This window comes from Dipodomys ordii, unplaced genomic scaffold (assembly GCF_000151885.1).
Source record: "Dipodomys ordii isolate 6190 unplaced genomic scaffold, Dord_2.0 Scaffold3, whole genome shotgun sequence".
Classification (NCBI taxonomy): domain Eukaryota; kingdom Metazoa; phylum Chordata; class Mammalia; order Rodentia; family Heteromyidae; genus Dipodomys; species Dipodomys ordii.
This window is the reverse complement of record NW_012267219.1, coordinates 445680-459559: the sequence shown is the minus strand read 5'-3', so window position 1 is coordinate 459559 and position 13880 is coordinate 445680. Positions and strand designations below refer to the sequence as shown.

General features: G+C 34.4%; 2 protein-coding genes across 2 annotated transcripts in view; both read right to left on the bottom strand.

The window, feature by feature from the left end:
* Nucleotides 1-981: 981 nt before the first annotated feature.
* On the bottom strand, nt 982-1917 carry LOC105988406 (olfactory receptor 6C6-like). The gene has a single exon (XM_013020043.1). The coding sequence runs from the start codon at nt 1915-1917 to the stop codon at nt 982-984; it is 936 nt and encodes a 311-aa protein (XP_012875497.1).
* Nucleotides 1918-13598: 11681 nt separating this feature from the next.
* The window catches only part of LOC105988623 (olfactory receptor 6C6-like), a 21511-nt gene continuing 21229 nt past the window's right edge, over nt 13599-13880 (bottom strand). Inside the window, exon 2 of the mRNA XM_013020297.1 lies at nt 13599-13856. Within this exon, the coding sequence (XP_012875751.1) occupies nt 13599-13856 (258 nt within the window). The remainder of the gene's footprint in view (nt 13857-13880) is intronic.

The following is a 13880-nucleotide window of genomic DNA, read 5'->3' as shown; positions in this document are numbered from 1 at the left end:
AATGAGATTCTAGGTAATTCAAGATTAATCTAGAGTGATGAAAATCGCAGATGGATATTGTGATTATGGACAGAAGGGGATAGTAGTGGTTTCAGGAAAATGACTAGAAAATGACAATGGAAACTGTTCACTATGATATTCTCTACACATTTTTAATGCATTCATTTCAAATGCTTTTGTATGTAAAGTATGCCTAATTGGGCAAAAATGGAAACAAGTAGAATTGATCATAATTTTAAAAAATAATATTAGCTAGTTAAAACTTTCCTCAAACCAAGGTATCAATGATTTTGGAGTACAAATTCCAGGATTCAAAGCTTTCAAAGGAATATCAGTTATTAGAATAAAGTCTTCAGCCCAATTATTTGACCCAAACAAATAATTAGCTTTAAAAATAACTTATAGGCAATTACTATAGCCCTACCGGAAAAACTTTTCAAATTGAATCTCTGTTCTCTATGCAACCATACCTGTCATCATAAATACTAGAATCTTTATTTTCCTCAGGGACATTTCAAGGTTCATCATAAGTGATGCTTCTTCTTGAAAGACTACTTTGATCTTTGAAAGTTCACAGATTTTTACTTCTTTTCTATCACAACATCAATTATATAGTATAAAACATGTCATTCAATTTTGTATTGGTGACACTTCAAGCAATACAGAAGAAAATGCATAGAAATAAACATATCAAATTGATCAGATAAATATGTCTACCAAAGTTAACTTACATAATGCATTCCCTACAGGGGTCTATCACATTTGGACAAGAGATTTTTAGGTAAAGATAGACTTTAATATTCTTTTTCACAGGAAATCATTTGCTCCTGTAGGTTAGGAGCAAAAGAAAGAGGAAAAACATGCCATTAAAACGAATATGAATATGGAGTCTGGAGGGGATGGCAAAAATAAATAGATTTGAATTAAGATAATGGAACTCATGTTGCAAGAGCTTATTATTGATATCTACAATCTAGCTCATTATTTTGAGAAAACCAAAGCAAATCTTTGAAGAAAATGCTTGAAAGCTTCTTTTACTTGCTGGTTCCTTAAGCTGTAGATGAAAGGGTTGAGTAAAGGGGCCACAGAGGTATAGAGCAGAGCTACACCTTTATTGAAGGTAACCATATCCTTTTCTGGTTGTGTATACATAAAGAAACAACTTCCATAAGTAATAGAGACAACAATCATATGTGAGAAACAAGTTGAAAAAGCTTTGAGTCTTTGATGAACTGAAGGAAATTTTAGGACGGTTTTGATGATGAAGGTATAGGAGAGAACCACTAAAAACAGTGTGATGGCAAGCGTCATCACAGATAAGACAAAAGCCAACATTTCTATGAAATGTGTATCTGTGCAAGAGATCTGCAGGACAGGGGAAGTGTCACAGAGGAAGTGGTCAATCTTTCTGCTTGCACAGAAATCCAGCTGGAGTCCTAAGAGCAAAGGGGGAAAGATGGTTAAGAATCCAATCACCCAGGAGCTGAGCACCAGCTGGTGGCACACCTTGCTGTTCATGATGACTGGGTAATGCAGGGGTTTGCAGATGGCCACATAGCGGTCATAGGACATGACGGCCAGCAGGTAAAACTCTGTAACTCCTAGTAGAAAAAAAAAGAAGAACTGAGAAACACAACCATTATAGGAAATTGTTTTGTCTCCTGTGAGAATGCTGGTCAAAAAGCGTGGGATGCCAACGGTGGTGAATGAAATTTCTAAGAAGGAGAAATTTCGAAGGAAGAAGTACATGGGAGTCTTGAGGCGGGGGTCCAGCAGTGTGAGCAGGATGATGACAAAGTTCCCCATCAGGCTCAGGATGTAGTTGACAAAGAGAAACAGGAAAACCACGATTTGTAGCTGAGGGTCATCTGTCAGTCCCAGCAAGATGAACACGATCTCCTCTGATTTGTTCTTCATTTCTCTTTTGGACAAAAGAGAAATCCTATCAAATCTACAGAAAATAAAAGTTGTTATAACATGTAAGGAAAGACATTTCTTCTCTTAATACATATACAGTGTATCACATTCTGAAATTCACCTGTGCAAAAGTATTTTTGCAAATCACCTTAGAGTTCTGGGTGAGGAACCTATTTTATGTTTCATCAATATGTTTATAAGAATGTAGAGCTTCTTGTTCACAATTGCACAGTTCTTATCAATTTTCAGTAAGCATAGTAGTCATTTGAAATTGAGATGCTTAATTTAATAAGTGTTAATGCATGACTCATTTTTCTACTACCTTATCCTGACAGGTTGGTAGAATAGTAGATATTTTTAATTTTTGATAGATTATATTTTATGAGGGTTGACTTCTGAGTTAATGGTAGTAGTATGTAGATTTATTCCTGGCAACCTATACTATAAATTTAGCAGTGCATAATGTACTATAGGAAATTTGTAGGAGGGAAAAATCTCCAAAAGAAATAGTACATGAGCATTTAAAGTGAGTATTTGCCAGGGTGAGTGCACGATAGTGCACAGACTGAATGGATACTTAGAAAGTCATAGAGATGCTGGAAGGAAACATAACTCAACATTACTCTCAAACCTGCTATGGAAAACACGACACCTCTTGTATGATTTTTCTTTACTGTGTTGGTCTCAATTATGACTGAAGGGGAAAAAAATCTCTGAATGAGAAAGTAGTATTTAACATAATGTTAGAAAAATATGTTTCTTATAGTTTTGTAAATCTCATATATTTTTGGTAATTATACTAATAAAAAAAGACTTGCTTTTCTCGGAAAAACCTCCAACGCTCTTGGATTGGGAGGATTAACATCGTGAAAATGGCAATACTGCCAAAGGCTATCTACAAATTCAATGCTATCAATATCCCAACCTTATTTATCAATGAAATACAAGAAGCAATCCAAAATTTCATATGGAACAAGAAAAGACCCTGAATAGCAAAAACAATCCTTAGCAGAAAGAACAGTGCTGGAGGAATATCAATACCAAATTTCAAACTCTACTACAAAGCCATCGTAATCAAAATACAGCTTGGTACTGGCACAAGAATAGACTTGAGGACCAATGGAATAGAACTGAAGGCTCAGAAATGAACCCACAGACCTATAGCCACCTAATCTTTGATAAGGGAGCTAAAAAATAGAATGGAAGAAATACAGCCTCCTCAGTAAAAGGTGCTGGCAAAATTAGTTAACCACTTGTAGAAAACTAAAGCTAGATCCTTATATATCACCCTGCATCAGAATTAATTCCACATGGATCAAAGACCTTGAAGTCAAAGCAGGCACCCTGAAAACATTGCAAGAAGGAATAGGAGAAATTCTAGTGCTCCTGGGCCCAGGTGGAAATTTTCTTAACAAAGACTCAGAAACATAACAAATCAAAGAAAGTTTGGACAAATGGGATTGCATGAAGCTGCAAAGCTTCTGCATGGCAAAGGACATAGCAAGCAAGATCAATAGAAAACCCACGAATTGGGAGAAGATCTTCACTAGCCATATACCAGACAAGGGGCTCATATCTTACATATACTTAGAACTCAAAAAATTAAATTCCTCAACAACAAGTCCTCAAAGAAACAACTGCCCAATAAATAAATGGGCTAAAAACTTAAAGAGAAACTTCTCTGAGGAGGAAATAAGAATGGCAATAGACACATGAAGAAATGCTCAACTTCTCTAGCCATAAAAGAAATGCAAATCAAAACAACATTGAGATTCCACCTCACCTCAGTTAGAATGGCTATAATCAAGAACTCTAACAATAACAGATGTTGGATGGGATATGGCCAGAAGGGAACCCTACTGCATTGTTGGTGGTAATGTAATCTTGTTCAACCACTTTGGAAAGCAGTATGGAGGTTCCTCAAAAGACTCTGTGACCCAGCAATCACACTTTTGGGTATTTACCCAAATCATCACAAACAAGGCCATACAAAGCTACCAGCACAACTATGTTTATCGCAGCATTATTCTCCATAGCTAAGATATGGAACCAAACTAGGTGCTCCTAAGTAGATGAATGGAATAAGAAAATGTGGAATGTATATATATATATATATATATATACACACATATATATATATGTACAGACATATGTATATGTACATATACATATTTGAAGTTCTATGCCTCCATCAGAAAGAATGGCATTGCCCCATTTTTTAGGAAATGGAAAAATTTGGAAAAAATTATATTAAGTGAAGCCAGCCAGGCCCAAAGAAACATCAGTCCCATGGTTTCCCTTATTTGCAATAACTAGGACAAGCAGAAAAGGTCAAAAGCTATGTACATATGACCATATAAGATGATGTTAAGTGAAATGAACCCAAGATAGGGACACAAGTGTTCTTTTTCTTTCTTGCTATTGTTTTTAATGTATTTAAAATTACTATGTGATTTTTTTGTTTCTTTTATATGATCTAACCCTTATTTTCATTGTATTTGATTCTCGTATCCTGCATCTCGTATATACATTTTTCTAATTTGGGGCAGAGAAGGGAAATAACACAATGCTTAAATAAGGATACCAGTTGACCCATTGTAACAATGAGATGTACAAGACACTATGTTGAAAATGAACTTTACAACTTGTGGAGGGGAGGAAGGGAGGAGTTGGGGAGGTAGGGACGGAAGGGTTGGTAGGGGAAAAACAAAGAAGGAGGTAACAATGCTTGATAGGAAATGTAGTCATTACTCAAGTAACTGTAACCTCTCTAGTATCTTTACAATAAAAAATATATACTAAAAAAAAGAAAAGGAAAGGCATTGGTGACTCATGCATATAATACTAGCTACAAAGTTATGACAGACCTGGAGATTGTGATATGAAGGTAGCCCAGGTAAAAAGGTACTTGAAACTCAACCTCCAATTATCCTGAAAAAGGCTGGGCTGAAGGCATGGCTCAAAGTTTAGAGTGCCAGCAAAACAAGCAAGCTGAGCAAGAGGATGAGATTGTTTGAATTACAGCCCCACTAGTGGCCAGAGCAAAAGCAAAACAGACACACAAACAATATAAAGATAGAGTAGCTTCAGAAATGATTTTTTAAATTATACTGTTTTATGTAAGTTCTCATGAGAGTGTCTATCCAGGACATCAATAGAACGCAAATTCTATAACAGTTCTTTATAAGCAAATTCGTGCTACCTCTGAAGAAAAACTCCTGTTTAGGTATTTTTATCATCAATAAAATAATCTCATTTTGCAAGGGAAAAGATTCAAGGTCTTGTCTACTGAGGGTATTAATGAAGTTGTTCCCAACCTCTAAAGAAGAAATTACTTTTTAGAAAATAGAACATACAACATTAAAAGTATAATGACCAAAAGTTATTGAAAAATGTTCTCTCTAGTGTTAACCACAAAAATTTAGGAGAAATTGATCATTTATCTCTTCTGATATGTCCTAAACAAAGATGGGACAAGATAGTCTGTTCAGTGTATGATAAAGACACAGAATGACTTGAACAAGATTTGGTGAGAAACCGTATTTAGAGTTTACCTATCTCATCACTGCTGATTAAACCATAATCATTGAACAATAGCATCCCTGATTACTGAAAAGTCAATCAGCCAGAGTTCTAAAACACATGCAGATAATTGTAAAAGCATTTGTATAAATTATCTCGGTGGCAACATTGTTATAGAATACTTAAGGATATAGTATCTAACTAGAAGTTCCTTATATCAAACTCTTGGTTTGTGTTGACTCAGTAATCACAAACATCCTGCCTGCCCACCATGTACACTGTCATATTATGCTGACAGGTGAGCACATACCAATACATGCAATTGTATTTGGTTTTCTTGGATATTATGGGTTTCATATAAAAATAAAAAGGCTTTTCAGTTTAAATTCAGGATTTATTCTTATTTGGTAGAAAATTTTGAAACTATCATTTTGAAGTATCTTTATGTAATTGTTATATGTGTAATTTTTCACCATTATCAATATAAGTCAAAGTGTAAAAAGTACTGGAAAAACACTACTCCATTAGCAGTATACAAGCTTTCTTTAGTAAACTCCATCCACACACTGAGGAGATCCTTCTGTATTTCAATACTTAACTCATCAAGCTGAAGACAAGGGAGTACTGATAATCCATTCTTTATTTCTCCCAAAACTTCACTCTATCCTAAAGGCACATGAGCGATCTGCATGCTTTCCTTTTTGATTCATTTATTCCATCTTGTTCTGAAAGTATATTAAGTTTTCATCTTTTCTACATTTTACTACAATTCATTGTAAAACTTGCTAAACATTTGCCATATAGCGCAGCACCTCTGGACATAATGGAGCATGAATGCTTCTGCGTCTTGTTGAAAAGCATCTAATACGAACAAAGAATTCTCAGGGTAACACTTTTAGAACATAATTTCCTAAGGGATTGTCAAATTGTATACTACAGTAGTGGTTTTTATACCAATACCACACACACACACACACACACACACACAAAGAATTTCTACTTCTTCTTTTAACTATATCCTTCTTTGTAATTTGAAATCACAGTTTCATAGTTGAGGGCTTAAAAACACAGCAATATAAGATAGAAAGACTGGTATACACCAATGATTCTATGTTATTATGTTATAGTATAATGACCTCAGTTCTTTTCTCTTTTTATTGTCAAGATAATGTACAGAGGGGTTTCAGTTGCATAAGCAAAGTAATGAGTACATTTCTTGCTTATTTGCTTCATAATATATCCTGTCAAGCATACACATCAACTTAGGGAGACACTTCATATTTATTTACAGCTGCATCATCCTCCTTTTCTGAGAATGATACAATTTATTCCATCACTATTTCATATGTTAGCTGACCAATTGTTTCCAGTCTTGATCATTAAAAGGAGTCTACCAATGAATATAATCATAAGTATTTATTATTGTAGTATATCCATACAAAGCATAATTTTCATAATTTTGAAGTTCATAGTGTTAAAACTTTCAGATATATTCCTAAAGCTGAAAATACTGAATCTAAAGAAAACCCTACATAGTTTTTTATTAGCTAGGGTTAAATTTTTTCTTAAGTGTTCTATCATGTTTTACAGTCTGCTAGGCTTCCTGTTTCTCAATAATCTAATGGCACAGTGATTTTTATATATTCACTATGCACTTTATAATAATCTAAGTTGTATTGTAATTTCCTATGTAATTTTTAATTATCATATTTTAAAATATTGGATTTACACTGGTGTATCTGTACTTTCATATTTTTTTCATTTGTATCTGTACTTGCATATTTTCTTTCATTTGTATTATTAATACAGAATAATAGGTTTCGTGTGATATTTGCTCATTTACTGATAAGATAACTCATTCTTTAGGTGTTTCTTCTAAAGTTTTTAATGTGTTCTGGACATCAATCCTTTGTCTAATAAACTTGTGATGATTTATTTCTCCCATTCTGTTGGCAGTCTCTTTACTCTGATTGCTTCTTTTGCTGAATAGAAACTGCTTAAATTGGGTACAGTCTTATTTATTATCACGGTGTGAGAAATTGAAGTTTTATCAGGAAGTAATTTTCCATTTCTGTTCTTGAAGTATTTCCCCCATGACTTCTGCTAGGAGTTACGAAGTTTTAGTTTTTAAAGTCTTTGCACCATTTTCTTTTGCTGTTTGTACATGCTGAGTGATAGAGATTTATTTTCCACATGTAGATATCAGATTTCCCAGGTTTCTGTTTTTTCTCAGTGCATGTTTAGACAAGTCAAGATTCTGAGGTATATAGTTACATGTGCTAACTTTAGAATCTGCATTCTAACTAATTGTATAGTGTAATTTTAAGATAGGTATTGTGCAACTTTTAGTATTGATCTTTTGGCTCTACTTTAGTTTGGCTGGGGTTTTCTGTGCTTCCATATAAATCTGGGAATTGTTTTTTCTAGTTCCAAAAAGAATATTATTGGAAATTTGTCTGAATTATATTGAATCAGTAAATAAGTTTAGCTAATATAGCTATTAAAATATTTTTCAATCAATGACTATGGTGGTCTTTCCATGTTTGAATGCTTTCTCTTAATAAAGAGATATCTTTTTTTTATTGTAAAGATGCTATACAGAGGGGTCACAGTTACATGAGTAAGGTAGAGTACATTTCTTGTCGAACATTGTCACACCCTCCTTTGTTTTTCTCCTACTATCCCTTTCCTTCCCATCTCCTCTACTCCTCCTACCACCCCTAATTTGTGTAGTTCATTTCCAACATAGTGTCTTGTGAGTCTCATTGTTATCTTTATTTCTTTAGTGTTATATTATTTTAATTGTGGAAGTAATATCCCCCCTTGATTAGGTTTATCACAGGTATTTTGTAATTTTTTGAGAGTAGTTTGAATGAGGTTTCCTTACAAATTCATTTTTCAGCAGTTGTGTTACTTTTGTGTTGCAAGCTTTATATGTTGATTTTTGTATTCTGCTACTTTTTTGACAGTAACAGTTTTCTGTTTAGAGTTTTAAAGATGGGATATTACCATCTGCAAGTAATAATACTTTGACTTTTTTCTTTTTTTATCGGTTGTTGGGCTTGAACTCTGGGCCTGGGTGCTGTCCCTCAGCTCTTCAGCTCAAGGCTAGTGCTCTACCACTTGAGCTACAGCACCACTTCTGGTTTTCTGGTGGTTTATTGGAGCTAAGAGTCTCATGGACTTTCTCACCTGGGCTGGCTTTGAACCATGATCCTCAGATCTCAGTCTCCTGAGTTCTAGGATTACAGACATGAGCTACCTGTGCCTGGCAACAATTTTCTTTTTTATTTGTACCTCATTTATTTCTCTCTTGTCTTGTTTTTCTGTTAAAATTTTAAGCACCACATTGAGTAAGAGAGGTGATAATATAAAAAGTAATTTCATTCCTGATTTAAGAGAGAATGATTCCAGTTTCTTTTATGTTCAATATTATCTTGGCTATAGGTAAGACATACATAGATTTTATTATGCTTAGCTACGACAGTCCTATTCCTGGTTTTTCAGGAAATTATTTTTTAATCATGAAATGACTTTGAATCTTGTCAAAGGCTTTTTCTATGTATGTTGATATGATCCTGTGATTTTTGTCTCATTCCACCTGTGTACTTTATAACACTTATTGATTGTGTATGTTGAACCATCAGTGCAATGAGAACGACTTGTTTATGATGTATGTTATGTGTGTGTGTGTGTGTGTGTGTGTGTGTCTGTGTCTGTGTGTGTGTACTGGGATTTTAACTCAGGGCCACAACACTGTTCCTTAATTCTTTTTGATCAAGACTGGCACTCTACCACTTATGGCCTATCTCCATTTCTAGCTTTTTAGTGGTTGATCTCGTAGCATTTCCTGTCTAGGCTGGCTTTGAATTGCAGTTCTCAGACCTCAGACTCCTGAGTAGCTAGGATTAAAGTTATGGGCCAGAGCACCTGGAGGTATATGACATTTTTAAGTATTGTTGAATTAAAGTTGCAAGAATTTTTTAGAGTATTTTTGAAACTAGGTGATAGTTTTCTATTTTCGTTATGTCCATATCCAGCATTGGTAGAACATATTTAGTATAATACTGGATTTGGAAGTGTTCCTCTGCTATTTATTTTGTGTGAATGTTTAAGAAACTTTGATGTTATTTCTTTGAAGTTTTGACAAGATCATCAATTAATCCATCTGGTCCTTAGCTTCATTTTTTTGTTGAGGGACTTTTAATTATATTTCCAATCTTATTGATGCATTTACATTTAATCAGGGTAAGTCATTATGTATCTAAAAATTTGTAAGTGTGTTTCAGATTTCTACATTTATTAGAATATGATCTTTTTCAAAATATTCCATAACATTCCTCTTGATTTTAGTGGTCTGTTTTTTTTTCTTTTTTAAAAAATTTATTTTATTGTAAAGATGCTGTACAGGGGGGATACAGTTACATCAGTAAGGTGATAAGTACATTAGTACATTACTTGCTGAGCGTTGTTACCTCCTCCTTTGTTTTTCTCCTACTATCCCTTTCTTCCCTCACCTTCCCCGCTCTCTCCCCACCCTGGAGTTGTAGTTCATTTCCAACAGAGTGTCTTGAGAGTATTATTGTTGCAATGGATCATCCTGTGTCCTTGTTTCAACATTTTGTTATTCCCCTTTCCATCCTCAGTTTGATAAATGTATATACAAGACACAAAGAACCAAAATCAAATACAGTGACAACAGGGTTGTTTTTAATGTAATATGTGATTTTTTTTCATTTCTTTTGTATGTTCTTCCTCCTGTGGCAGTGGTCTGTTTTAATAGTCCATTTCTAGCTCTAATTTTATGTGTTTCTTGACTCTTCTAATTAAATTTCTTCATTAAGGACTTGCATATTTTTCATAGAACCAACATTTTCATTCATTGACTGTTGATATTGTCTTTGAGGTTGCATTTCAATAATTCAGGTTATGATATGTATTATTTCTTTCCCTCTCTTAGTGTTGAGATTGACCTGTTTTTGTTTTCCTAAGATTTTTATGACACCTAAGTTATTTACTTAATACTTATCTGAATATTTAAGTTATTATAACTATAAGCCATCCTCCTAGAATCACTTTCACTGTTTCAAACATGTCCTGGCATGTTGTGTTTTCATTTTCACTTGATTCCAGAATATTACAACTCCAATAACATTAGAAGATGAAGAAGGAGAGATAATATTAAGTACACAAAAAAGATATTAGTTAATAAGAGAATGAGAAAAAAACTTAAAAAGACAGTAATACTAAAAAAAGAAAGAAAAAATGTAAAGAAAATTAAAACAAAGACACTACATACACTTGACTAGTTACTTTGAGTAGGACAAGTAGTTTTATAAGTAAAGGCCTAATTCATAAAGAAATCATTGACCTTAAAATTAAAATGATGCTATGCCAAAACACTTTTTAGATAACAAGATATGCTGGGCACTAGTGGCTCACGACTGTAATCCTAGCTAATCAGGAGGCTGAGATCTGAGGACCGAGACTCACAGCCAGTCAGGGTAGGAAAGTCCATGACAATCTTATCTTCAGTTAACCACCAGAAAACTGGAAATGGTGCTGTGGCTAAAAGTGTTAGAACCCTAGCCTTGAACAAAAGAGATCAGGGACAAAAGTAGTTACTTGTCTTTTACTATCCATTGGGTTTCCTTGCAGATTTATAGACTCATTCTAATTATTATAAATGAGGAAACCATGCAGTTTATGTGTTTCTTTAGGTCTGCCTTACTTTGCTTAGTATGACTTTTTTCCAAGTCTTTCCATTTCCTTATGAATGGGAATGCCATTCATTCTAATGGAAGCATAGAATTCAATTCTGCATATATATACCATACTCTAAACATTCACATAGTGAGACCAAAGGAGGATATTCTTAGAAGAGGATCACCAGGCCTCAATAGCTTTGTGCATATGACTACATAAAATTATACTTATAGAATTGAGCTCCAAGAAACAGAAATTATGATTTTTATTATACTGTTTGTGGTTCTTCTTTCTTTTTCTTTCCTTTTTCCTTTGGCTTATAGCCTTTTGTCTCCGTATTTGCTTTCTGTACCCTTTGTCTTGTATATAAATCTATTTGATTTAGAGAGGGGAAGGAGAAGCATAGGAGTGGAGGCACAGAGGGTGAACTAATTCAGCGGTGATATCCACTAGACACTATGTGGGAAATGAAGCTGAACAGCTTGGGGGTGGGGAGTACATGGGATGGGAAAACCTGGGAGATAATGAGGGAGTGGGGGACACTGTTCAAAAGGAAATGTATCCATTACCTGACTTATGTAACTGTAACCCCTCTGTACATCACCTTTACAAATTTTTTAAAAAATAGATCTCAGGGACAGTAGGTAGGCCCTGAGTTCAAGTCCCACAGCTGACCAAAAGGATAATAATAACAAGATAAGCAAGAGCTTAGAACAAAATAGCTATCATTTCAGCCAGCATGGTCCCCCAAAGGGAGTAACTAGATATGGACTCTTTTCCTTCGTGAACACTCTTCTCATCTGAAAAAAGTTCTCAAGCCCTTCTGTCTGGAAAATGTAAATTGGAGAGTGGAATGTCAAAGACATCGAGGGGCATCTTTTTCCTGCGAATCTTGGTTTGTCATGTAGAGAGGGACTTCTGAGGATCAGTATTTAACTGTATTTATTTCTCACATTGGTCAAGAAATGATTCTATCTTCTGGAAGAATTCCTCACACAAGGAAAAACATACTGAAATATTAGAATTGAGAAAGGAAATCTGGCTTTGAGAAAAGCACAGTAATCATGCTGATAAATCAAATGACTGTGAGAAATCAACTGTGAAGGAAGACAATCCTGGGGGAGAACTCATTTTATTACGTTGAGCAAAGAAGCCAAGTTCATACTAGATGGTTCTGGAAAAATACGAGACTTATCTACAGTGACTGAAAGATCACCACTGGATATTTATATTCAAGAAATTGGTCTTAGGATTGCGCAGGGAGTGACTTGAGTGTGATGTTTTCTAGGGCTGCACAGGAGTAAGTGTTTGTCTATGCATTGGTTGGAAATGATCGTATGCTTTGATACAAGATAAATGTAATTAACTTGATGACAACGGAAACAAGCAGAATTGTTTAAGAAATTACAATATATAGATTGTATTAAACACTTAGAATTTCCCCACCAACACAGGAATTAAAATAGGTTAATTTTTTATTCACAAATTAATTTATTTAATATAAGCAATTGGAACCAAAGCCCAGCCTTCAAATATGTTTTACTCAACTATCTTTACAATAAATGTATTTACAAATAAATTACTCTTAATTATTAAAACTCTGCTGGAGAAAGTTTCCATTAAATTTTCAATTCCTTTGTATGTAAGACACTCAGTCCTTGGGAATCTTTTTTGTTTCTTTTTTTTTCTGTTTATGTGGTACTGAGGAATCAAACCCAGATCCTCATGCATGCAAGGCAAGCACTCTACCACTGAGCCACCTTCCCAGCCCGGGAATCTTTTTTATAAATACATTTTTACCATCTTTAAGTAATTGTAAAAGGGGTTTCTATTCAATGGAGCAGTTTATGAATGTGACACATCTTAACCAATGTCACCCTTTCCATCATTTTCTTCCCTCCCTCCCTCCTCTTAATTTTCTTAATTTTGTAGGATATACATTGCATTTTATGACTGCATTTTCCCTCCTTCCTTTCTTCAATCACACTTATCCTTTCTCCTTAAATGTTTACCATAAATGATGCTTCCTCTTAAAAATCTGCTTTGATCTTTAAAACAATTCAGATTTTCTCCTTTTTTCTATCACAGTTTCAGTTGTATTCTGCAATGATTATGATATACTCTGTTAAAATGTTATCAATGCAAATTCTAAAGAGCAAATGTGGACTGCTGAGTCATGAACACATGTGTCAGATGAACTAAGTGTATCTAACAAGTTTCACTTGTATGAACCATATTGGATGTAAAATAATTGCTATGAGAAAAGAGGTAAATGTAAGTATAAGTATATTGAATTTGTTTTTGAAGCAAACACTCTTAGCCTAGAGGTTAGGATGATCTATTAAGAAAGAAAAGCAGAAAGAAATTAAACTTAACATGATATACTTAAACTGAGAATTGGCATATATCAAAACAAATGTCTTTGATATCCATATTCATCTTCCAGAAGCATGTTATTTATTTTTAAATGGTGCTTTGCTGTTTTGAGAAAAGCAAAACCTTTGAAGCATATGCTTAAAAGCTTCTTTTACCTGCTGGTTTCTTAGAGTATAAATGAAAGGGTTCAGTAAAGGGGCCACAGAGATATTGAGGAGAGCAACGCCTTTGGTGAAAGTCACCCTTTCCTTTGCTGAGGGCTTGATATACATAAAGATACAACTCCCGTAGGTAATAGAGACAACAACCATATGTGAGGAGCAGGTGGAAAAGGCCTTTTTCCGCTGTTGGACAGAAGG